A 26,495-nucleotide genomic window follows, 5' to 3' on the forward strand; every position below is an offset into this window, starting at 1 on the left:
CATGACCTGTGATTAGTTAATTGAGTTGTGATAGCGCTTCATATTGAATGTAAGTGTTAAAAGTGTCACGTAGATATAAAATAAAACAAATCACGACGTTTCTGGCGCAACACAAGCGTCCGTCATCAGGTGGGAAAGCGTGGTCTGCTGCTGAGGCAGACTGTTTTAAAATGTTTGAAATGGGTGTAGCCCAAGGGTCATAAAGAAGTGGCCGGGGCTAGTGATGTTTATGTGAGAAATTAGCATGTAACTGTAAGATAGGAGATCGGCCTCCTAGATGAGGGCACGGAAGTGGCTATGTCAATGTGAGGGATTAGCATGATGTTAATGTGAGAAATTAGCATGTAAATGTAAGCTAGGAGAGCAGCCTCCTCGACGAGGGCACGGAAGTGGCTATGTTGATGAGGGATTAGCTTGATGTTAACGTGAGAAATTAGAGGGCACACAAGTGGCTATGTTAATGTGAGAGATTAGCATACTCTCAGGTTTTTTCGGTAAGTCACGTAAGTAAAAATAAATAATAAAATACTAGAAATAATAATAGAAATAAAATAATAGATCACGACGTTTCGGAGGCAACACAAGTCTCCGTCATCAGGTGGGACTGTCGCAGCTAAATTTACTGTATCAAGTGAGGCAAAATTCCAAGAGACAAGCTCTTAAATACAAGTTAAGGGGGAGGGGGGGAGGGGCTTATCTGAATGTGGTAGCCAGGGAATAGAACGTGTTGGGGGGGTGGGCGGGGCTACAAGAGAACAATCGGTGCACTTCGACTTAACCAGTGTTGGCTGACAATACAAATACAAAAAAGCAGTACTATTAAACGCTGGGGATGTCAACACTTGGTAAAGTAGAATAGTACCTGTCAAATAAGATGGTACAAATATGTGTAGTTAAATCTTTTTTACATGGTTAATAACATCTTTCCAATGATTACTCACTTTGTACCCATCATCACTGTTGAAGTTATGTCTGTTTGTATATCTGGATGGCTTCGTGTACAAACCTTTGATGGTAGCCAGAAGGTTTGCAGAGCACCTTGGTCTCGGAAAAGACAATATCATGAGAGCCCACAGCGTTGTAGCAATGATCGGCAACGGCGGAAGACTCAATTTTGCCGTGTTTCAAATCTGACTTGTGCTCGTGGACACGATCGGAGACATGACGTTTCGTTTCCCCAATGTAAGAGAGATTAGCATGTTAATGTCAGCTGGTATTTCGACTCTCTGTGTCTCTCTCTCTCTGCCTCTCTCTTAGATCTCTCATGCTCACATGTCCATTGCATTGCACTCTCATGCCTTTGGATTGCACTCTCATGCTCACATGTATTTTGGATTGCACTCTCATACTCACAGGCCCTTTGGATTACACCCGTTGAGTTGCACTCCCTCGTCGAGGTGGCTGCTCTTTTTCTCCTTTTTGACAGTTACATGCTAATTTCTCACAGCATCACTAGCCCTGGCCACTTCTTTATGACCCTTGGGCTACACCCATTTCAAACCTTTTTAAACAGTCTGCCTCAGCAGCAGACCATGCTTTCCCACCTGATGACCGATGCTTGTGTTGCGCCCGAAACGTCGTGATTTATTTTAATTTAAACCTACGTGACTTTACCGAAAGATTCTAGATTTGAAGCTTTCGTGACTGCAAGGATTCATACTCTTAGTTTTTTCGGTAAAGTCACGTAGGTAAAAAATGAAATTAAAATTAATAAAAATAAAATAATAAAATTCACGACGTTTCGGAGGCGACACAAGTCTCCGTCATCAGGTGGGACCGTCACAGCCAGATTAGCTGTATCAAGTGAGGCAGGGATTCCAAGATGCAAGTTTTTAAATACAAGTTAAGGGGGAGGGGGGTGGCTTATCAGAATGTGGTAGCCAATGAATGGAACGTATTGGGAGGGGGGGGGCGGGGCTAAAAGAGGTGTGCGTAGGCGTCAACGTGTAAGAGAGGACGAGGGGTACGTGGACGTGGACCTGTTTGTGCACAAGCACATATTGGTGCACATGATAGAAGAGAACAAAAATGCTTATGTTGTTTTTATCCAGTGTTGGCTGACAATCAAATACGAGAAAGGAGAGTACTGTTAAACGCTGGGGATGTTAACACTCGGTAAAGTAAAATAGTGCCCGTCAGATAAGATGGTCCAAAAATGTGTAGTTAAATCTTTTTTTAATGGTTAATGACATCTTTCCAATGATTACTAAGTTTGTACCAATCATCACGGTTGAAATTATGTCTGTTTGTATATCTGAATGGCTTCGTGTACAAACCTTTGATGGTAGCCAGAGGGTTTGCAGAGCACCTTAGTCTCGGGAAAAACAATATCATGAGAGCCCACCGCGTTGTAGCAATGATCGGCAACGGCGGAAGACTCAATTTTGCCGTGTTTCAAATCTGACTTGTGCTCGCGAACATGATCAGAGACATATTTACCAAAAGAACCAAAGAGAATGTGAAAAGAGGATAGTCGACCTAGGGGAGGGCCAGGACCTGGTTCAAATAATCGCTGCTGATGGTAGTGGTGGATGTGAGCTGGACTCAGACTCGGGTCTCTTCTGGTTTCATACAGTGAGGGAAAAAAGTATTTGATCCCCTGCTGATTTTGTACGTTTGCCCACTGACAAAGAAATGATCAGTCTATAATTTTAATGGTAGGTTTATTTAAACAGTGAGAGACAGAATAACAACAACAAAATCCCGAAAAACGCATGTCAAAAATGTTATAAATTGATTTGCATTTTATTGAGGGAAATAAGTATTTGACCCCCTCTCAGTCAGAAAGATTTCTGGCTCCCAGGTGTCTTTTATACAGGTAACGAGCTGAGATTAGGAGCACACTCTTAAAGGGAGTGCTCCTAATCTCAGCTTGTTACCTGTATAAAAGACACCTGTTCACAGAAGCAATCAATCAATCAGATTCCAAACTCTCCACCAAGGCCAAGACCAAAGAGCTCTCCAAGGATGTCAGGGACAAGATTGTAGACCTACACAAGGCTGGGATGGGCTACAAGACCATCTCCAAGCAGCTTGGTGAGAAGGGGACAACAGTTGGTGCGATTATTCGCAAATGGAAGAAACACAAAAGAACTGTCAATCTCCCTCGGCCTGGGGCTCCATGCAAGATCTCACCTCGTGGAGTTGCAATGATCATGAGAACGGTGAGGAATCAGCCCAGAACTACACGGGAGGATCTTGTCAATAATCTCAAGGCAGCTGCGACCATAGTCACCAAGAAAACAGTTGGTAACACACTACGCCGTGAAGGACTGAAATCCTGCAGCGCCCGCAAGGTCCCCCTGCTCAAGAAAGCACATATACATGCCCGTCTGAAGTTTGCCAATGAACATCTGAATGATTCAGAGGACAACTGGGTGAAAGTGTTGTGGCCAAATGAGACCAAAATGAAGCTCTTTGGCATCAACTCAACTCGCCGTGTTTGGAGGAGGAGGAGGAATGCTGCCTATGACCCCAAGAACACCATCTCCACTGTCAAACATGGAGGTGGAAACATGCTTTGGGGGTGTTTTTCTGCTAAGGGGACAGGACAACTTCACCGCATCAAAGGGACGATGGACGGGGCCATGTACCGTCAAATCTTGGGTGAGAACCTCCTTTTCTCAGCCAGGGCATTGAAAATGGGTTGTGGATGGGTATTCTAGCATGACAATGACCCAAAACACACGGCCAAGGCAACAAAGGAGTGGTTCAAGAAGAAGCACATTAAGGTCCTGCAGTGGCCTAACCAGTCTCCAGACCTTAATCCCATTGAAATGCAAACAAAAAACACAACTCTGATAATGTGCACTGTCCTTGAAGTTGATTGGTCCACACCCGAGACAGCTTTCATTAGCCACGCCTTTCTTCCAGGACCTTCTCCAAGGGCCTGAATAATGACATCATCCCCCAGCCCCCTTCCTGGGGTCTGGGGTCCCGACCGTTGGTCACGATGCTCCCCCTCAGGGATTGCCTCGGGCCAATGGCCCGTCATCATTATCCATCAGGTTCAGTCTCCCTTCCGCTCCCTACTGGCACAAGCTAGCACTGCCAGCTATACGTAGTGGCGATCATGTTCAACCATGCCACTACAAAAGTGGCGAAATGCATTCAGGCTCAATTTCGATTTAAAGCTTTCGTGACTGCAGGGATTCATCGTCTTGGTTCTTTCGGTAAAGTCACGTGACTTTACCGAAAGAACCAACAACCAAGACGATTGCATTCAGGCTCACCAGCTCCTGCAACGGCACAAGGGGTTGGTGGCGTGTTCCGTGTCCCACGAGGGGCCGGATACACCTGAAGACGTGGAGCCCGTCCCAGCCTGCACATCGACCCAGAGTGGAGGTGGGCGAGGGGACAGCATTGTGCGGCGGGCGGATGACCAGTGACGGCGGAAGACATCTCCTCGTCCCGGAAGCAGCCCCATCGTGTGCTACAGCTGCGGCCTGCCGGGACACGTCTCGTCGGGCTGCCGCGTACGACGACGATGACTCCCCGGACCACCGCCGTCATCCGCCCGACTGTCCTTCGCTCCACTGCACCCTAAGGCAAGTCGCGACACATTTCTCGCTCGGCCCCTGAAACCACCTCACTCATCTCGTGTTTTTGGGTTTCGTTCCGGTCGCGCGTCGGGGCGGGAGGATCTTGATGTTGATTGGGCCGGCCGGACGCTCCGACCGGGTAAGTGGTCGGAGCTGGCCTAGCGAGTGGTGGCCGCGACCGCAGGTTCATCCGCTGTTATTGGACGGATAGAAGGGGTGTAAATTAGGATGTTCGTTGACACCGGTGCATCAGCGACCATCATTTCAGAATTGATTTATAACATCTTACCCCCTAAATGTTGTTCCTCATGCCCTGCTTCGCCACAAACGGTGGTTCATTGGGAATTATTGGGAAAATAACAGTGAAGGTGTGCATTGCTGATGTTACATTGACATGGCAGGTTCTTGTTTCGACGTCCCTTTCAATTCCTTGCTTGCTCGGGACTGATTTTTTGGGAAGAATGCCCCTGAAAATTTTAATTGACCAGGGGTGCTTGGAATTACCATCCAGCCGTCGAATGGCATTTTTGCCTTCTTCCACGCGCTTATACACAGCTAATGCTACCGTGCAAACACTTGCGTGTAGGACGTTGAGGATTCCCCCCGGCGCACAAATGTTGGTTCTCCTACGATTGCGGAAGCCGCTAGATCGGGGGGCGACGGCGGGAGGAATTATCTTGGGTCCTGTTAATAAAGTCAGTCGTGGCTTGACGTTGGTGGGGGTGCAGACGTTGGTATCCAACGACCAGCAGCCCTTCATTCAGGTCCTTAACGCAGGGTTAGACACGCCGGTCATCCAAGAAGGTACCGTGCTAGCTCATGCGTCGCCAGCGCTTCCTGAGGGAAGCTTTGTGGGCAATGTGGGTGCCGCGTCGAATACGCGGCCGCACCAGAAATCTGATGAGGGGTGGATGGAGCAGTTGGGTTCCGAGAATGCGGATTTGTCCGAGGTCTAGAGGGGGAAGCTGCGAGCGCTTTTGCGCAAATTTTCAGATGTTTTTAGTAAAGGGAAATTTGATATTGGACGCACTACGCTTTTGAGTCATCACATTGATACGGGCAACACCGCTCCCATCCAAAAGAATCCCTTCCGGCTGAGCCCTGTGTAAAAAGAATACGTTCGGCTGGCGGTTGACGAAATGTTAGCCGCGGACATTATTTCACCGTCCACCAGCCCAGGGGAGCACCAATTGTACTCGTTTAAAAGCACGATGATAGCTTCCGCTTTTGTGTTGACTTCCGTAAGCTTAGTAAGGTCTCTGTCGCTGATGCGTCCCCTTACCTCAAATGGATGACTCACTGGATGCTCTAGCCGGAGCGCGGTTCTTTTCCACCCTTGATCTCCTATCCGGTTCTGGCAGTTGCTACTAGACGAAGCCTCTAAACCCAAGACAGCCTTTCGTACACCACAAGGCTTGTTCGAATTCAATCGGCTTCTGATGGGTCTTCATTTTGCGCTGGCCGCGTTCCAGCGATTAATGGGACTGGTCCTGGCTGGTCTCCAGTGGGACTTGCTTGATATACCCCGACGATGTCATCGTTTTCAGCCATACGCTTGACGAACACCTGGAACAGCTACGCGCTGTCTTTCTCAAAATACGTGCGGCCAACCTGAAATTTAAACCACAGAAATGTCACTTCCTTCAGAAATCGGTTCGATATCTTGGCCACATAGTAAGTGAATCGGGCATTGCGACTGACCCGGACAAAACCGCGTGTGTTCGAACTTGGCCGACCCCCATGTCGGTGGGTGAGGTACACAGTTTCATAGGATTCGCGTTCTATATATGGTAGGCACTTTGAAGTGCGCTCTGACCACGCAGCGCTACGGTACGCGCTACGTGTTGACCAGCCTGGTTGGAGGTCCTCCAGGATTACTCCTTTAAGGTTACTTATCGCAAGGGCTCCCGTCACACGAATGCTGACGCCCTGTCGCGATTACCAATGAGCGGCGGGGGCGCCTGCTTTTCGGGCTCCGAGCGCTGTAAGCTGGTCGCTGAGCCCTCGTCCCCTCCCCTCGCGACGTCGGCTGTCGTGGTAATATCTGAGTGGGCCGAGGGTCCGGCGGCGCGTGACGCTGGACCATGCAGAATGGGGGCGCCTCCAGGTGGAGGACACTTCCCTGCTTAAATTGCGACGCCGTGTCACAGAGCCTGAAGGGGGCGAGGATCGACGTGGTATTACCTCTGTCATTCTTAAAGGCGGATTGCTCATGCATTGGAACGGAGGGTTGCGCCAATACAACATCGTTGTGCCCACTGCCCTGTGGGGCAAGGTCATTTTGGCGGTACACTAGCGCTTGTTGCACCTAGGTGTGCATAAGACGTTGGCCACACTTAAGTTGGACTTGTTCTGGCCTGGCATGGCTGAGAATGTTGCGAATTTGTTGAAAGGGTGTGTGCAGTGCGCGCGGTGGAAGCCGCCGGTGAAACCCTGTTGTCCACCATTACAAACGATTCAGGTTTCCCGCGTAAACGAATTAGTTGCGCTAGACATCCTTGGTCTATTCCCCACTACCCCTCGTGGGAATAAGTACTTGCTGGTGAGAGTCGAGTTTTTTTTACGATGGCCTGTGGCGTGGCCGCTCCCTAACCAGTCAGCGGCGACGATGACTGAAGCATTCCTCAATGGATGTAATGGACAAGGGCGCTCCCGAACGTCTTCTGATTGATCAGGGCAAAATGTTTTCTTGTAAGATGTTGCGGGAGGTGTGCGATTTGTTGGGAACAAAGAAAGTACGCACATCACCGTACCACCTGCAGACGGATGGCATGTTTGAGCGCCTACACAGGACTCTGACGTCCATGTTGAGCCACCAGGTCAGCGAGTCCCAACTCGACTAGGAATTACACATTCCCGGAGTCCTATCTGCATATAGGATGGCCCCTCACGCATCCACCGGCTACTCACCGTTTTTTTTAATGTACGGGAGAGAACACGACCCCCCGATTGATATTCAGTTACAGGCCGCGCCCAACAAAGCTAAATCCAAAATGTCACCCTTCAGAAGCTTTCCGAAGCGCGGGAAGCCTCTAGGGTTAATTCCGGTTTGCGTCAATTGGCCAATGAGCGACTGATGGGTTCCCGTGTTTCTATGCATGAGTGAGCGCCTGGGGACAGAGCCTGGTTGCACTGTCCACAGGTACCGGTGGGTACGTCGCCCAAATTGTTCAAACCTTGGAGAGGGCTGGTTGATGTGATTTGGGTTGTTTGACCACAGTGTGTCCAGATCTACTTCGGGCAGCGGAGTTCGTTTGTGCATCCCTCGCGCCTCAAATCTTTCATTGCGCCACGCGAGTTCATTTCATCTCCACACCACAGGGGCCGAGTGTCAGATGTGTCCGGCGAGCCGGAGTGTGTGCCCGCTGAGGGTGGTCCTCAGGGGAGTTGTGTGAACCCCTTCCCCAGGTGCCGCTCGCCTGACGTCCCCAGCACCGCCGCCTGCGCCATCTCCACTGGATTCGGGAGAGGAGAACCCGTCAACCCGGCCTACTGCTCTTCGTGAGGAGCCGGACTCGAAGGGACAATGGCATATTTCCCCCGTGACCTCCAGGGATAGCGAGTCCACCTCCCCTGGAGGCCCGGCCACAAGAACTCGTTCTAAAACTCTTCGGGTTTCGTGATCCCCACACACACACACTCCCACTTCCTCAGTTGGTTGTCGCACTCGGTAAGCCGTATCGGTTATTGGCTGAACCTAACCCTTATTGTGCTTGCGGGTGTTGTTACTCTGTGAGGGTGGGAGATGTTAGCGATAAAGGGGATTCCGAGCGTTCGCAGTGCACTGCACTGTGTTTTTTTCACTCGTGTTGTTCTGTACTCACACCCTTCTCCCCTTTGTTAATGTACATTTGTAGGTAGTGTAAATATTGTATAGGTGGGTTTGGGTATTTAATTGGTTATTGTTACTTGTTGAGGCACACATAGCGGTAATCACTTTTTACTCACTTTTATCACCTTACTCACTTAGTTCGTTAAAAGGGGGAGTTGACAGCCGGGATGGCTGAGTGCTACGGAGGGGGGGGGGTGATGTAGTAACATCACAGATGTCACTGTGTGGTGCCGGCTCTAGCGAGGCATGGCGTTCAATGCATTGTCATCGCAGACACCCTGTAGGTGGGTGTAGTACCAGCCCTAGAGGGGGCTCGGTGAGTGCTGGGATAGCGCAGTGGCACTACACATGGCGTGCAGTGCCGACTCCTACAGGGGGAGTGTGAGAGTGTCCGCCATGGGATGAGGTTACCCTAGGCCAGGGGTCTGCAACCTTTAAGACATAAAGAGCCACTTGGACCCGTTTCCGAAGGAAAAAATAAACTGGGAGCCGCAAAACCATTGCAACATTTAAAACAAATATAACACTGCATATATTGTTTCTTACCTTATTGCTATATACAGGATCGTGCAGTCAGCTGTCAATCTGAATAAAAAAAGGACTTTTTCACTTAACAATGTCAAATATATTTTTGCAAATTAATAGCTAAATTACCTGGTTAATGGGATTTTTGCTCCTGAACCTCAGTGCACAGTGTCTGCACATCAGGGCTGTAAGACGTCACCTTCATTTTCACACAGGCTTGCAAGCTGTCATCTGTGAGGCGTGATCGATGTTTGTTTTTAATATAGTTCATGTTGGAGAAGACCTGCTCACATACATATGTGGAGCCGAAGATCGACAGGACTCCAAATGCATACTTTTTCATGTTTATATAAGTGTTGGGGATGGCATTCCATGTTTCGAATACAAGTTTGTCCTGTTTGGGAAGGTTTTCAATATCACTCCATTTATGATTCTGAGCCAGAATGGCCTTCTGACGGGCAACATCCTCAAGAGTAGCGGTCAAGCATTTGAACTTGGACACCCATATATCTTTGTCGGCTATATCGGCCAGTTCCATCTCAAGATCAGGTTGACTTACACCTGCAAATGCAGTCATATTCAATAGGGATGGATCGATCGCCAGGGGAGTGACAGGGAAGGATAATGTCGTTTTTCCTCTCTGAACTCACAGAATCGTTTCCCAAACGAACTTTGCATTGTGGTGATTGCAGACTTGAAATATTCCAAATTTATCGTATCATGACTTTGTTTGAACTCTCTCAAAGAGGGAAAGTGAGACAGTGTACCTCTCTGTAAATCTTTGACAAACACTGTCAACTTGCGCTCGAATGCCAAAACCTCCTCCAGCATGTGCAGGGCTGTGCCTCCTTTCCCCTGAAGGGTTGTATTTAGCGTGTTTAGATGTGCTGTCATGTCTACCATAAAATGTAATTTTTCCAGCCACTCTGGCTGTTCCAGCTCAGCAAAGGTGAGCTCTTTGCTGCCCAGGAAGGTTTTTACTTCTTCCAAACATGTGACAAAGCAACGGCAACGTTATTGCCTGTCACCGGGCGGGCAGTGTGGAGCGGAGCGGCGACCTGTCAGCAGCGGCAACGCCAGAGCAGGTGTCACAGTGCGCCTCCTCCCCTCGCTAGCATCCGCCCCGGAGCCGCGGTCAAGGTTCAAAAGAGCCGCATGCGGCTCCGGAGCCGCAGGTTGCCGACCCCTGCCCTAGGCCATGGCACTCTGGTAGACCCTGGAAGGCACGTGACTAGTAAGATCTACACAAGAGCCCCAGGTGGGGGCTAGGGGGTTGTCACGTGCCAGGGTGAGATCCTACGGGAAGGGTCGAGAAACGACAAGAGGTTTCTCGAAGGTGGTCATGGCCAAGGGCGGGGCCAGCCACGTCCCAGGAGGATATAAACCGGGTCCGCACAGGAAATGGGGTTCAGCGTTGTTGTCGTCATCTGAAGATCTACGTTCTACGTCCAAGAAGAAGTCACCAACACGTGGATGAGGACCCCAGCTAGGGTCCTGTCCTTTGTAGCTACTCCCAGTAACTAGCGTAGTTAGCCTGGTGGTCCACCACCATAGGTTATCTGGTAAAGGGGCAGTAGCCCCTTTGTGTTATGTGTTGGTGTTAATAAATGTGTTGCCTCCAAGAAGTACGTCTGCGACTCAGTTGGATCCACTACATATTTAATGGAGCGCCCTCTACACCGAAAGTCAATCAATGTGAGTAGCACGTGTAATCTTTTTTCTTTGCCACTTGTGTTAGACATGCTGCATTTGCCAGCTGCGGATGTGCACTACTGGGACCACATCACGGGTGACAGGTCCATCCTTGATCCGTGCTACAGCGGCATTTGCAGCTTGGAGAAGTTCTTAGCCAACCCGAACAACCCGGATGGAAATGCCTTTCGCCTGCAGCTGTGGATGTACACCATACGTATGCTGCAGTACTCGGATGCACTGGTTCACCTGCTCAGCACCGGTAAGCAACGTGGGGTGCACAGTTCACTCTACACGGTGATGAGGATGAATGCTATATTCACATTGTAATTGCTCAGGAATGTTTCAGCTTTGTTAAATATTGTCATATTAATGAGTGTCAAATGCTTACTAGTAAACAGGTAACCATTTTCAGAATTGATTACCAGTTCTGAATGTCAGGAACAGGGAATTGCAGTGGCATTTTAATAGGAAGAGATAGAGAACCCATGCTACCCCACCGCATTTGACCTTCCGATCCACTAACTGGTACACACATGAATACTGCTGGGTGGACAGAGGAGAGGGAATTTAAGAAACTTGCTCCATTGTTTCAATTCCCACGCTGGGAGATGGAATTGAACCGGTGACCTGGATTGCAAGTGAAGTGTGCTCACCATTGCACCGCGGCAGCTTCCTTTGTTTCTTGACCCATTATAATGAGTTGCAGCACAACCTAAGTGTTCGAGTTTCCCCTACATAGCAGTATACACTTTTAGACATCAAATAGAAATGGGAGCAGGAAATTCGTTTTCCTTCCTTTTAATTCGAGAACAATGCATGGAGCTGTTGCATATTGAAATTCCTGAAGTGGCTGTCAGAAGCTATTGCCTCATAAGTGATGGAAAGCTTCTAGATGCGGAGCTCAAGGCCTTGATCCCTTTACCTGGAGCACTTCAGCAACCGCTCGTGGGTTCACCGACCTTCAGTGTATATAGCACTTCAACCGATCTCGACCTTCCTGCGGCCGCTCGCATGTGGAGCCTCAAAGACTCCAGATGCAACCTCGTTGAGCTCCTAGGACCGGACTACAGGAAATGAACATACAATTTGTCAGGCAGCAATTGGCAGAGGCTGTGAACTGTGTTGTGCAAATCCCAGAATATTTGTGCACGTCCTAGCGAGATCTAAAATATGGACCCACGAACACAGCTTTGGCTGCTCGGGATATTGTCATCCCACGACACCAGACAATCAGCTACCGGTAAGACAACCCCCATGCATAATTGCTGTCGAGATATCACTGCTCCATGCACCTCAGCCGGCGTGTGGCTGAGGTGATGTACGATGTATATTTATGTTCTTAATGAAGACTCGGTCTCACTGAGTCTGAAGACTTTCTTGGGTAAACAAGCATAACAATATTACATTCTTCAAAAATCGCGAGTGAAACTAAATTTTGTGAATCGCAATGGCTTTACCCATTAATTTAAAGAACAAATATTTGAAACGATTAAATAATTATTTATTGAAAACAAAAATTATTTATTGAAAACAAAAATTATTCACCAATTCGGGGAAGTCACCAAAAGATCTGCTGCATGTTGGGATGACTGGAAAGGCAATGTAGAGGTGCTACTATTGCACTGCAGGGACACCGTGACGCTGTCGTGGATGGATGATGACACAGCCTCCCGGGTGGCTTGTTTGATGCAAACATTTGATTTCGGAAATTGAAAAGTGTTAATAATTTGTCAATTGTGTTATCGTGTAATTTCGTAGTCCGAGCATTCGTAAATCGAGGGATACCTATTTTAAGTGCTATACATTGTGTGTACATTTCCAAAGTTGCATGTTTGCAAGGCATTTATTACGTTTCTTGTTTGACTGCATTGGTAACTGGAGGTTGATGTTTTTCTGCTCGTGATTTCCCTACAGGCCAGGGAGTGGTGCTGGAGCGGTCCCTCTTCAGTGACTTTGTCTTCCTGGAGGCTATGCACAAGCAAGGCTACGTCCGCAAACAGTGTAGGTGCCATTAGACCGTCTGTTGCCTCCTGCTTCATTGTATCAGAATCAGACGTATCATGAATAAAGATCACTCATGCAAATGTCATAATCTCACACACATACACATACCTGTCAACCCCTTATCAGTGCCTACCTTATTACAGACAAATTCAGACCTGATTGGTAACCCCGTGCCATTATCAATCTCAACATTCATCCGACAGTCCCATCACAAGGGAGAATCACAAACAAATAAACACTTTTTTTGCCCGGATTGAAACGGCTGTATGGACCTGAAAAACGTATGGGTTGACAGGTATGCATACATGACACAAATCAGATTGCAGAATATTTATTTATACTGGAGGAATCCGATGAGCTGTCAAGCAGAAAGACTTGGTTCATGTAGTTCATCCACAAATCCATTGATTGCCGTGACAAGAGGCTATAGCCCTTTTGCCCACTTCTGCTGTGGTTGTCCCACCTGAAGACGGACGCTTGTGTTGCACCTGAAACGTCGTGATTTAATTTTATTTTATACCTGTGTGACTTTACTGAAAGAACCAAAGAGTATATATTCTGACCACCCTGCATTGACCTTACCCTGGGTACAATAAAATTTGAAAATGTATATTCTTGGGTCTTTTGTTGAAGTGACGTACATAGGTTCAAATAAAATAACAAAAAACTATGACGTTTCAATCGCAACACAAGCAATCGTCAGCAGGAGAAAAAATAGCGGGAAAGCTGCTGAGGCAGGATGTTTTAAAGGTTTGAAATGGGTGTAGACATTTAACCTGTTGTTAAACCAGAGAGTCGAAAATAACTATTAACATCGGGAGGTAGGATGGAAACATCACAGCCAGTTATGACTTAAACTGGTTAATAACGTCCTTCCAATGATTGCTCAGTTTGTGTCTGTGTCTATATATATGTAGTGTGGTAAAATACACGGTGCGCACTGCCAGCCAAGGGAAACCGAAGGCAGGCAGGTGCGCGTGTGGAACGTAAGGTTTCACGAGCAAACCACCTCATTAACGGGAGATTCGGTTGCAGACGGGGTCGGCCTGGGGTTGTACGCTGGCACTGGAGGTGTCGCCTGGGAGACGTGCGATGAGGGGTGATTGATGGCCTGACAGACGCCAAGCTCTGAGTGAGTGAAGCTGGGTGGAAGCTCTGTGTGAATGAAGCTGGGTGGAAGCATCTGAGTGAGTGAAGCTGGGTGGAAGCTCTGTGTGAGTGAAGCTGGGTGGAAGCTCTGAGTGAGTGAAACTGGGTGGAAGCTCTGTGTGAGTGAAGCTGGGTGGAAGCTCTGTGTGAGTGAAGCTGGGTGGAAGCTCTGAGTGAGTGAAGCTGGGTGGAAGCTCTGTGAGACTGAAGCTGGGTGGAAGCTCTGAGTGAGTGAAGCTGGGTGGAAGCTGTGTGTGAGTGAAGCTGGGTGGAAGCCTCTCAGTGAGTGAAGCTGGGTGGAAGCTCTGTGTGAGTGAAGCTGGGTGGAAGCCTCTCAGTGAGTGAAGCTGGGTGGAAGCTCTGTGTGATTGAAGCTGGGTGGAAGCTCTGAGTGAGTGAAGCTGGGTGGAAGCTCTGTGTGAGTGAAGCTGGGTGGAAGCTCTGAGTGAGTGAAGCTGGGTGGAAGCTCTGTGTGAGTGAAGCTGGGTGGAAGCTGTGTGTGAGTGAAGCTGGGTGGAAGCCTCTCAGTGAGTGAAGCTGGGTGGAAGCTCTGTGTGAGTGAAGCTGGGTGGAAGCCTCTCAGTGAGTGAAGCTGGGTGGAAGCTCTGTGTGAGTGAAGCTGGGTGGAAGCTCTGTGTGAGTGAAGCTGGGTGGAAGCCTCTCAGTGAGTGAAGCTGGGTGGAAGCATCTGAGTGAGTGAAGCTGGGTGGAAGCATCTGAGTGAGTGAAGCTGGGTGGAAGCCTCTCAGTGAGTGAAGCTGGGTGGAAGCTCTGAGTGAGTGAAGCTGGGTGGAAGCCTCTCAGTGAGTGAAGCTGGGTGGAAGCTCTGAGTGAGCGAAGCTGGGTGGAAGCCTCTCAGTGAGTGAAGCTGGGTGGAAGCTCTGAGTGAGTGAAGCTGGGTGGAAGCCTCTCAGTGAGTGAAGCTGAGTGGAAGCTCTGAGTGAGCGAAGCTGGGTGGAAGCATCTGAGTGAGTGAAGCTGGGTGGAAGCATCTGAGTGAGTGAAGCTGGGTGGAAGCCTCTGTGTGAGTGAAGCTGGGTGGAAGCATCTGAGTGAGTGAAGCTGGGTGGAAGCATCCGAGTGAGTGAAGCTGGGTGGAAGCATCTGAGTGAGTGAAGCTGGGTAGAAGCTCTGAGTGAGTGAAGCTGGGTGGAAGCCTCTCAGTGAGTGAAGCTGGGTGGAAGCTCTGAGTGAGCGAAGCTGGGTGGAAGCCTCTCAGTGAGTGAAGCTGGGTAGAAGCTCTGAGTGAGTGAAGCTGGGTGGAAGCCTCTCAGTGAGTGAAGCTGGGTGGAAGCTCTGAGTGAGCGAAGCTGGGTGGAAGCCTCTCAGTGAGTGAAGCTGGGTGGAAGCTCTGAGTGAGTGAAGCTGGGTGGAAGCCTCTCAGTGAGTGAAGCTGGGTGGAAGCTCTGAGTGAGCGAAGCTGGGTGGAAGCATCTGAGTGAGTGAAGCTGGGTGGAAGCATCTGAGTGAGTGAAGCTGGGTGCAAGCCTCTGTGTGAGTGAAGCTGGGTGGAAGCATCTGTGTAAGTGAAGCTGGGTGGAAGCATCTGAGTGAGTGAAGCTGGGTGGAAGCATCCGAGTGAGTGAAGCTGGGTGGAAGCTCTGAGTCAGTGAAGCTGGGTGGAAGCCTCTGTGTGAGTGAAGCTGGGTGGAAGCTCTGAGTGAGTGAAGCTGGGTGGAAGCTCTGTGTGAGTGAAGCTGGATGGAAGCTATGTGTGAGTGAAGCTGGGTGGAAGCTCTGAGTGAGTGAAGCTGGGTGGAAGCTCTGAGTGAGTGAAGCTGGGTGGAAGCCTCTGAGTGAGTGAAGGTGGGTGGAAGCTCTGTGTGAGTGAAGCTGGGTGGAAGCTATGTGTGAGTGAAGCTGGGTGGAAGCTCTGAGTGAGTGAAGCTGGGTGGAAGCCTCTGTGTGAGTGAAGCTGGGTGGAAGCTCTGTGTGAGTGAAGCTGGGTGGAAGCTCTGTGTGAGTGAAGCTGGGTGGAAGCTATGTGTGAGTGAAGCTGGTTGGAAGCTCTGTGTGAGTGAAGCTGGGTGGAAGCTCTGTGTGAGTGAAGCTGGGTGGAAGCCTCTCAGTGAGTGAAGCTGGGTGGAAGCATCTGAGTGAGTGAAGCTGGGTGGAAGCATCTGAGTGAGTGAAGCTGGGTGGAAGCCTCTCAGTGAGTGAAGCTGGGTGGAAGCTCTGAGTGAGTGAAGCTGGGTGGAAGCCTCTCAGTGAGTGAAGCTGGGTGGAAGCTCTGAGTGAGCGAAGCTGGGTGGAAGCCTCTCAGTGAGTGAAGCTGGGTGGAAGCTCTGAGTGAGTGAAGCTGGGTGGAAGCCTCAGTGAGTGAAGCTGGGTGGAAGCTCTGAGTGAGCGAAGCTGGGTGGAAGCATCTGAGTGAGTGAAGCTGGGTGGAAGCATCTGAGTGAGTGAAGCTGGGTGGAAGCCTCTGTGTGAGTGAAGCTGGGTGGAAGCATCTGTGTAAGTGAAGCTGGGTGGAAGCATCTGAGTGAGTGAAGCTGGGTGGAAGCATCCGAGTGAGTGAAGCTGGGTGGAAGCATCTGAGTGAGTGAAGCTGGGTGGAAGCCTCTCAGTGAGTGAAGCTGGGTAGAAGCTCTGAGTGAGTGAAGCTGGGTGGAAGCCTCTCAGTGAGTGAAGCTGGGTGGAAGCTCTGAGTGAGCGAAGCTGGGTGGAAGCCTCTCAGTGAGTGAAGCTGGGTGGAAGCTCTGAGTGAGTGAAGCTGGGTGGAAGCCTCTCAGTGAGTGAAGCTGGGTGGAAGCTCTGAGTGAGCGAAGCTGGGTGGAAGCATCTGAGTGAGTGAAGCTGGGTGGAAGCATCTGAGTGAGTGAAGCTGGGTGCAAGCCTCTGTGTGAGTGAAGCTGGGTGGAAGCATCTGTGTAAGTGAAGCTGGGTGGAAGCATCTGAGTGAGTGAAGCTGGGTGGAAGCATCCGAGTGAGTGAAGCTGGGTGGAAGCTCTGAGTGAGTGAAGCTGGGTGGAAGCCTCTCAGTGAGTGAAGCTGGGTGGAAGCATCCGAGTGAGTGAAGCTGGGTGGAAGCATCTGTGTGAGTGAAGCTGGGTGGAAGCTCTGAGTGAGTGAAGCTGGGTGGAAGCCTCTGTGTCAGTGAAGCTGGGTGGAAGCTCTTAGTGAGTGAAGCTGGGTGGAAGCTCTGAGTGAGTGAAGCTGGGTGGAAGCTCTGAGTCAGTGAAGCTGGGTGGAAGCCTCTGTGTGAGTGAAGCTGGGTGGAAGCTCTGAGTGAGTGAAGCTGGGTGGAAGCTCTGTGTGAGTGAAGCTGGATGGAAGCTATGTGTGAGTGAAGCTGGGTGGAAGCTCTGAGTGAGTGAAGCTGGGTGGAAGCTCTGAGTGAGTGAAGCTGGGTGGAAGCCTCTGAGTGAGTGAAGCTGGGTGGAAGCTATGTGTGAGTGAAGCTGGGTGGAAGCTCTATGTGAGTGAAGCTGGGTGGAAGCTCTGAGTGAGTGAAGCTGGGTGGAAGCCTCTGAGTGAGTGAAGGTGGGTGGAAGCTCTGTGTGAGTGAAGCTGGGTGGAAGCTATGTGTGAGTGAAGCTGGGTGGAAGCTCTGAGTGAGTGAAGCTGGGTGGAAGCCTCTGTGTGAGTGAAGCTGGGTGGAAGCTCTGTGTGAGTGAAGCTGGGTGGAAGCTCTGTGTGAGTGAAGCTGGGTGGAAGCTATGTGTGAGTGAAGCTGGTTGGAAGCTCTGTGTGAGTGAAGCTGGGTGGAAGCTCTGTGTGAGTGAAGCTGGGTGGAAGCTCTGTGTGAGTGAAGCTGGGTGGAAGCTTCTGCGTGAGTGAAGCTGGGTGGAAGCCTCTGTGAACGCTGATGTGTGCAAGCTCTGTGTGAGCTTCTAGATTTGAAGCTTTCGTGACTGCAAGGATTCATACTCTTAGGTTTTTTTTGGTAAAGTCACGTAGGGAAAAAATAAAATAAAAAATTACTAAAAGTAATAATAGAAATAAAATAATAAATCACGACGTTTCGGAGACAACACAAGTCTCCGTCATCAGGTGGGACCGTCACAGCTAGATTTGCTGTATCAAGTGAGGCAGAGATTCCAAGATACAAGTTCTTAAATACAAGTTAAGGGGGGGAGGAGGGAGGGAGGGGCTTATCTGAATGTGGTGGTCAATGAAAGGAACGTATTGGGAGGGGGGTCGGGCTGAAAGAGAGTGAATGTGGAACTGCTGGACCTGTTGGTGCACATGCTAGAAGAGAACGAAAATGCCCATGTTGTTTTATCCAGTGTTGGTTGACAATCAAATACAAAAAGGAGAGTACTGTTAAACGCTGGGGATGTTAACACTCGGTAAAGTAAATGCCTGTCAAATAAGATGGTCCAAAAATGCGTAGTTAAATATTTTTTACATGGTTAATAACATCTTTCCAATGATTACTCAGTTTGTACCCATCATCACGGTTGAAATTATGTCTGTGTTTGTAAATCTGGATGGCTTCATGGACAAACCTTTGATGGTAGCCAGAGGGTTTGCAGAGCACCTTGGTCTCGGAAAAAACAATATGAGAGCCCACAGCGTTGTAGCAATGATCGGCAACGGCAGAAGACTACATTTTGCCGTGTTTCAGATCTGACTTGTGCTCGCGGACACGATCAGAGACATGATGTTTCGTTTCCCCAATGTAACAATCACCACAGCTGCAACTCAGTTTATAGACTCCAGGGTATTGCAAGTCAGGGATGACATCCTTCCCTGTACTAAATCAGACTTGGATCTTATGTTTGTTTAGAATTTTGGAGATCTTTTTGGTCACGCCTGCTATGTATGGCAACGTGATAGTTTTGATCGGAGTTTCAAGTGGCTGTTTCTGTATGGTGGGAGAAACAGCTTGGCGGATGGTGCGGTCAGAGTATCCGTTCATCCTGAGGGCCCGATGTCCATGTCTTAGTTCACTGGCCAGGTGGTGTTGGAAATGCCATGAGCTCTGTGGTATAGCGTTTTGATGAGATAATTATTTTGAGATGGGTGGTGGTGGGAATCAGGTTTCAAGTAGGAATCTGTGTGGGTGGCTTTCCTGTAGACAGAATGTCCCTCCTCCCCCCCTTAAGCTTGTATTTTAGAACTTGTATCTTGGAATCTCTGCCTCACTTGATACAGCAAATCTAGCTGTGACGGTCCCACCTGATGACGGAGACTTGTGTTACCTCCAAAACGTCGTGATTTATTATTTTATTTTATTTCTATTATTACTTTTAGTAATTTTTTATTTTATTTTTTACCTACGTGACCTTACCGAAAAAAACCCAAGAGTCTGTGTGAGCTGCTGTCTGCGGAGCTGTGAGTGCGGAGCTGCTGAGAGGAAGAACTGCTGCAGGCAGGTCAGCGAGGTGTAAAGTATATGGGAGAAGTTGGTTAACAAAAGTGGCCATATAGACAGAGACAGGAGTGCCTACAACTGGTGCAAGAATAGGGTAATAAAGTGTAAGCAGGTGACTTGTGACAACGTGTCCGACTGAGTGATTTTACAAGACACTACATTTTTTGGATGGCTTCATGAACTAATCTTTTTTGATAGCCAGTGGGCTTGCAAAGTACCGTCTTCTTAGAGAAATAAATTTCGTCTGAGCCCACCGCATTAATACAATGATCAGCCACGGCCGAGATATTGGTCCTCCCGTGTTTCAGATCTACCTTATGTTAACGAACATGGTCCGAGACATGTCGCTTTGTTTCCCCAATGTAACTACTGCCGCAGACACAGCTTAGTTTATAGACGCCGGAGTATTGCATGTCAGGGATCACATCCTTCACAGATGGAGTCAGATCACGAATTTTATGTACTGTTTTAAATCGAACCTGGATTTTGTGTTTGCTCATGATTTTGGAAATATTTTCATTGGCCCCTGCTATGTATGGCAAGGTGATGGTTTTGATTGGGTCCTCAGATGTTTGGGGTGATAGCTTTACGGATTGTGTAGTCTGAATATCCATTCATCTTGAGAGCTTGGTGTACGTGTTCCAGTTCACTGGCTAGGTGATGATGGTCGGAAATACATCGAGCTCTATGCTGTAGAGTTTTGATGAGGGAATTATTCTGGGATGGATGGTGGTGGGAGTCAGGTTTTGAGTAGGCATCTGTGTGGGTGGCTTTCCTGTAGACAGTGTCCCATTGAGCCATCTGGTCTTTTTTCAATTAAAACATCCAAGAATGGAAACTTGCCATCCCTTTCCACCTCCATGGTGAATTTGATGGCTTGGTGTATGGAATTGATGTGGTTGAGGAATTGGTTCAGAGCTGGTCAGCCATGCGGCCAGATGACGAACGTGTCACCTACGTACCTCTTCCACAACGACGGACGTAGAGTGGATGTCTGGATGGCATCTGTCTCAAAATTTTCAATGAAAAAATTGGCTACAACTGGAGATCAGGGAGAACCCATTGGGGTACCTTCAACTTGTTTGTAGAATGTTCCATTCCAGGTGAAGTAAGTGTTAGTCAGGCAGTGTCTCACCAGGGCCGGTACATCAGCATTCAGTTCTTGTTGGACCAAATCTTCAATGATTGCAATGGTGTCAATCAAAGGAACTTTAGTAAACAAAGATACCACATTGAAACTGACGAGCAAATCACCTGGAGATAGTGAGATGTCCTTAATTAACGATACCAAGTGAGCTGAGTTGAGTACAGCTGGGGTGGTCTTACCAGTGAATGGTTGTAAGGTCTCAGACAGAAATCGGGCCAGTTTGTTGGTGGGTGAGTTAATGGTAGAGACGATAGGATGAAGGGGTGTCCCTTCTTTATGGATTTATGGTAAAAAATCCATATTTTGAGTGTTTTTTTCACTCTGTGGTTTCAAATGTATTAAAGGCAAAGGGGCTAATATGATGTTCGGTCACTCACAGGTGTGGATTACTACAACGAGCTGAAGGCGATCAGCATATGCGAGTTCCTGCCGCCACACCTGGTGGTGTATATCGACATGCCTGTAGAGGAGGTGCAGGCCCGTCTCAAGCAGAAGGCGAAGGTGACAGCACACCGTTACGTCTGTCCCAGACAATACGTCCCGTGGTCTTAGTCACGAGTCGGCTCTGACCTGGCCTCTGACACGGCTCAGCTGCTTTCACAGATATACGAGTGGCTCAGCCGTAGCTTGGCTCGGGCTCAGGTCATGGAAATCCTGAACGTGGCTGAGCCCAAGCTCAGAGCCGTCTCAAGTTGAGCGTGGTTTTAAGCTGGTTCATCTGAGCCAGAGCCAAGGCTGAACTGAGCCGTGACTAAACACATTCCTTCGGAGTGGGCAGGTAGGAACTTGGTTGGACAGCGCATTCGTGCGATCCGTGTCACGTGGCGCAAGCTGCGTGGGGCGGCGCGTCACGTGGTGCTGAGCCCGCCAGAAGTGCTCTATGAAATACAAATCGAGGGCGTGGCTATGCACGACAGACAGACAGACAAATAATCCCTGGTGGGCAGTGTGGAACTGTTGTTCCTACCTGTAAAATACAGGTCTATGGCTAGACTTGTAATACATTTTATACAACGTTTCTGTTGATGCTGCTTTGACAGCAGTGCATAATCACGCGTAAAAATGTTTGCTCTTTCGGGAGACGTGGCACTTTTGGTTGAAACACCAACATAATTATGTTTATACATTATACACTTGTTACATCGCCTAAATAAATCCCTTAAAGCGAGTATTTGGGACGTTTAATGTTCCATCACAATATGGTGGGGTTTTGTTGTGGAAAGGCATAATGTATGTGCGGTCCTGGCATTTGCTTACAGCCAATGGAGCAGAACATCTCCCCTGCCTACTTGACCGACATTGATGCCTGCTACAAGCAGAAGTTCCTGCCAGAAGCCAGGTAACATAAGTATTTTATTGCACCACATGCACAAGCTTCCTTGAGAAATGTGTGCATGTTCACACCACTGACAGTCGGACATATGACAGACTATAGTAATGTTGCAAGTAGAATTGCGCTTGAAGACATTACATTTATATACGGTATAGAGTGAAACTTGTCTGTTCCCAGTACATTGTGTCCTTTGCACGGAGTTTGGGAGCGAGGATGTCAGCTAGCATGTGTGTCTGTCTTTGCAGAAAAGTGTCAGAGGTCTTGGAGTACAACTGGAAAATCGCAGAAGATACTGAGCGGGTAGCTTTTATAATTCACACTTAAAACATCCAGTTCTTGTTTGTGGACTCGTTTACAAAAAAAAATCCATGGAAGTTTTGAACTTGAATAATTACCACATAGGCTCAAGGTCAAAAGGTCATCTGAGAGAATGCTTTACTAGGTTTCATCTGATTAACTACTCGCTGATTTTCGAAATTATTTTGTGTTGTGGTTCCTCCTGTTTATAATCTGACTAAACCAGGTGCACCAAACTCCAGGACTTCCTGCTTCTTTGAACGTTTTGTGGGACCGTACTGTAAATCTATGGGTTCATGTTTCTTCATTTTTTGGTATAGAAAGGCATAATTATAAGTGGTGAACTCGGAGATCTTTGTAATTAGATAACGATAATTATTATTGTGATACGATAATACATTTTATTTAAATATAGCATCATGCTTGCAAATTGCTTCTAAACATACTGGAGAATGTTTAAAGCGCACTGTTTACACGTGTGGGAGTAAATCAAAGTACCCGTAACAAAACCCATACATGCGAGGGTGGTGACACTCAATCCCCATACAGATGGAATAGAGATGGAAATTAATACACTTGCTGTACTGCCATATCCTGGAAAGCCAGAAGTTGCACAAATGTGCGTGTGATGCACCAACTCTCACTTCCACAGATTACTGGCCACGTGCAGCATCTCCACCTAGTACCTGGAATCATGGACAGTTGCAGAAAAGTAGATAAAGCATTGGCAACAGAGAGTGCTCTTGTAGCGCATACACGTGTGTACGTGTCTGCGTGTACGTGCATTACAGGTGTACGACGACATCATCAGCTTGAATTGGGAAAAGGATCCATGGAAGCTGCAGGATAACGTGACCTTGTACCACATTCGTGACTTGTAAGTGGTCTCTTGCTGAATGCTGCTTGTGATAGGGTGGCAGTGTGGTGGGGAGCGGTAGTGTAGCGGTTAGCGCGCTGCACTACGAACCTAGCGACCCGGGTTCGATTCCCGCTCATGGCAAACACCAGTGACGATTATCTGAACCGGTCCTGGGCCTCCCCTAGGTCGACTCAGCCTCAAAAGATTACCTGGTGTGGTGTGTTAACATTAGCCACTAGGGAGACAAAGGCGGTCGGGCGTAGCGCTGGCCACCCACCCCCTCGTGTACTGTTCCGGCCTTCATAGGTGCTCGCTAACAGCACTTGGGGGATTTTTGTTTGTGTGGCACAATGGTAACACGTGTGGCTCACAGCCAGAAGAGCCTGGGTTCAATCTTCGACTGGTGTCTTTCTTTGTGGAGTTTGTATGTTCTCCCCAATGTTCTGAATATCTTTCCTCCTGGTGCTATAGCTAATTTAAAATATACAATGTGTAGTGAGTCCAACTGAGTCGCAGACGTTGTCTTGGGAGCAACACTATTTATTTCACCAACTCAACATAACATAACACAACCTACACTTGGGTGTTGAATGCCCATCTAGCCACGCTACGGCAGAACTAGACACGGTTCGCTATCCTGGCCCGGACCACAAGCTGGGTCCCGGACTGCATGGCTAGAGGCTTCTTTTACCCGACGTGGATCTTCTTCTCCAGCAACACGAAGAACCCCGAGCCCCTCACGGGGCCACCGTTATATCGGCCTGGCAGGCCTCGAACGCTCCCGAGAGCTCTTTTATACCACGTGACCGCCCAGCGGCCCCCGTCCACCGGTGGCTCCCCTCCACAATATCATCCGGTCACGTGTCGGCAGGTCAACCAGCGTATCATGCCCCGACGTAACCCTGGCTGGCTGACACTCCCTCTCGCTCCCTCACCGGGAGCCCGCACCGCACACTGTACGTGGTGCTGACCAGCGCTCACCCAAGCCCCGCTAGGGCTGGTACTACGCCCAGTAAGCAGGCTACACATAATGCCAACACATCCACCTTGGCTTCGTAAGCCCGGCACCATACAGTGACATTCACAGTCACTACAAATGTAACTGGTATTGGTCATTAACCTGTATTGGCCAAATTATTTCTAAATGTGCATTGATTCTCTCCCTCCTACACATACCTCCACTCTTCACCCTCTACCCCCAGCATGTCTGATAAGATGAAAGTGGCCAACCTGACCGTCACATCAATGTTCGTCCCAGAAGCCACCGTCGGGCCTTACGAAGTTGAAGAAATCTATTACTCCTACCGTAATGTGAGCTACCAACCACCACTCACCTTCACCACACCAACGCATTGACTCGTGTATAGCTCTATATTTCTCACTGCAGTATGTGTACATTGGTCTTGATTGCTCCTTCAAGACAAAATTATTGTTTTTCGTTACCCATCTGTGACTGAATTGGTATCGCACCATTTATTTCAATGCCTTTACAAGTGACAATTAGAGAAGAAGGGGCTTAGCTACGGCGACAATGAAATAGTTTAGGAAGTGTTGTTCTGTAACTTGTTCATTTATCGCCTACACTAAGTGTCATACATTACTCTAAATGTGTTAGTTTTTATCAGATCAAATCTATTAGTTTTGAGTTCAAATTACTATTCCTTTTGTTAACTTTAGAAGGAACTTTTAAATATTTGATCATTCATATGCATAGACCAGAGAATCGAATAACAAAAATGGATATTCACATTTTAGGGAACTTAGAATTACAGAAATTAGTAAATTAGCATAAGAATAACAAGGTTAAACATCACTAACCAGACTGATGTACCTTCCTTGCCTGAGCCATCGCAAGCATCTTGAGACCAAGCACCTTTAAGGATAGTGACACCAAGCCATGCTGGGACATGGATGAGGTGGCCTCCATATTAACACGAGTTTATACTCAAAATTGGTGTTATTATTTTTTCACCAAATACATAATTTTCCGGTTATTACATGTTGCATCATGCGTGACAGTGCAGAAAGACTTAGTTTATGCCTAAAGACTTGGTTCACCATTCATCATGAGCCCCTGAAGAGCTGGTCTCAACGAACACACTAGCCTAGAGAAAATACCCTCACAGTGTGAAGAATCTGTAACAACAATTTTCAAGTAATCTCCTGCTCAAATTAGCATCATTCCCTGCTTACGGAATTCACATTCCTGGGGAGAGTCCATCAGACAACCACGATTGACTTCCCCTCAAATTCGTACTCGGTTTATTGAACCCCGAGGGATTGTGGGCTAAATCAATCTCTAAACCAGGATGTGAACTTGCAAGCTTGATTCGAGTGATGAATACAAATTTTAACGTAAATGGTGACACTTTTGTTTTTCAGCTGCCTGGGCGGAAATACTCACCTGGATACAATGCAGATGTGGGTGACAAGTTGATCTGGTTGAAGTAAAATAAAAACTACACAATTTCATCAACACTTGCTTCAAAGTTAAAGTATAACCTTTAAAGATATGCCCATTTCCTTGAAGTTTAATTGCCCCTTAAAGAAACGCTGTTCCAAATTATACTTTTATTTTATTGATTAGGCCACGTGATCAGACCACATTTTTGTCAATACAACCAAGCAAGTAAATTGTCAAATGTTTTATGCAGCAGTCATTGTTGTTTCAACTCACTGATAAGTTGAAAGAACAGATTCTCTTAACCAAATTCAGCAATTAGGTACAAACCTACATGTTAATATCCTCTAATATGAATTATGTTTGACTTATCATAGTGACTCAATATTCTAAATATTAAAGTTGCCTTGATTTTACTCCCATTCTCAGATATGCACGTAAATTATATTGAACGTTTTCGCCAAAATGCTAAATAAAACCTGTGACTCCTAAATGAAGTTGGTTAAAAACAAATTATTTTTTAATTGTGTCGGACTGCTGAAACAAGAGTACCATACAATGAAGATGCAAACCTGTTTCAAGCAATGCCTTGCATACTGGTTACCAACCGCGCTGGCCAACTGGTAGCCTCGAGTATGTTACAATAGTCTGCAGGGTGGCGCAGTGCCTCAAAGCAAGAAGGACCTAGTTTCGATTTCTGAATCGGGCTCCTGTGTGGGGTTTGTATGATCTCCCTCTGTTCTGCATGGGTTTCCTCTGGGATTTCCAGTTTTATCCCAAAGAAAAAACACTATTTAAATGCAAATTACTACATTAGGATTACACAGCAACTTTGTCCCGATGGAAAAAAACGTGGCAAGACTCTCCTGAAAAAGAGTATTGAGACTCGGTGTGGCTTTGTTGGATAAACGAGCGTAACCAGAGTTGTTGGTATACGATGCACGCGTGATGTGTAAGATAGGAAACACCACTCGTAAGTTGCAGAACCCATAGTCAAGCAGCACAGATGTTGTAGTCATTGGGCACTCTGCTATCTATGGATGCTCTCTTCATCCACATGAAGTGGCTGCTGCTGAATACTGATCAATCTGCGTTTAATAAAGGTTAATCTCAGTTGTAAATGTGTGTTGTTTTCATTTAAAGCCTGTTTTGGAGTTTCTAAATTTATAACGGCAAGCTCTTTCAATACAGAATTTTTACAATTCATAATTCTACATATGATCCTTATGGCGGGACTCCGTGGTCCCATAAGCTCTTGCATAAACATATAATGTAAATAAAAACTTGAGTTTACATTATACCAATGGGTTTGAAGGATGATGGCAAGTGTTGTCTTATTAAACTATGCCCTTAAAACTGAAAACTACTTACCTGCAGTACCTCTATTTAAAT

General features: G+C 47.7%; 1 protein-coding gene across 1 annotated transcript in view; it reads left to right on the top strand.

The window, feature by feature from the left end:
• The window catches only part of LOC144723929 (NADH dehydrogenase [ubiquinone] 1 alpha subcomplex subunit 10, mitochondrial-like), a 72,587-nt gene extending 46,363 nt beyond the window's left edge, over positions 1–26,224 (top strand). The window contains exons 3-10 of the mRNA XM_078602703.1: positions 10,637–10,852; positions 12,508–12,594; positions 20,593–20,714; positions 21,473–21,552; positions 21,792–21,846; positions 22,635–22,720; positions 23,905–24,013; positions 25,085–26,224. Of these exons, the coding sequence (XP_078458829.1) occupies positions 10,637–10,852; positions 12,508–12,594; positions 20,593–20,714; positions 21,473–21,552; positions 21,792–21,846; positions 22,635–22,720; positions 23,905–24,013; positions 25,085–25,153 (824 nt within the window). The 3' untranslated portion in view covers positions 25,154–26,224. The remainder of the gene's footprint in view (positions 1–10,636; positions 10,853–12,507; positions 12,595–20,592; positions 20,715–21,472; positions 21,553–21,791; positions 21,847–22,634; positions 22,721–23,904; positions 24,014–25,084) is intronic.
• The last annotated feature ends 271 nt before the right edge of the window (positions 26,225–26,495 follow it).

This window comes from Lampetra planeri, chromosome 19 (genome assembly GCF_965212315.1).
Source record: "Lampetra planeri chromosome 19, kcLamPlan1.2.h2, whole genome shotgun sequence".
Lineage (NCBI taxonomy): Eukaryota > Metazoa > Chordata > Hyperoartia > Petromyzontiformes > Petromyzontidae > Lampetra > Lampetra planeri.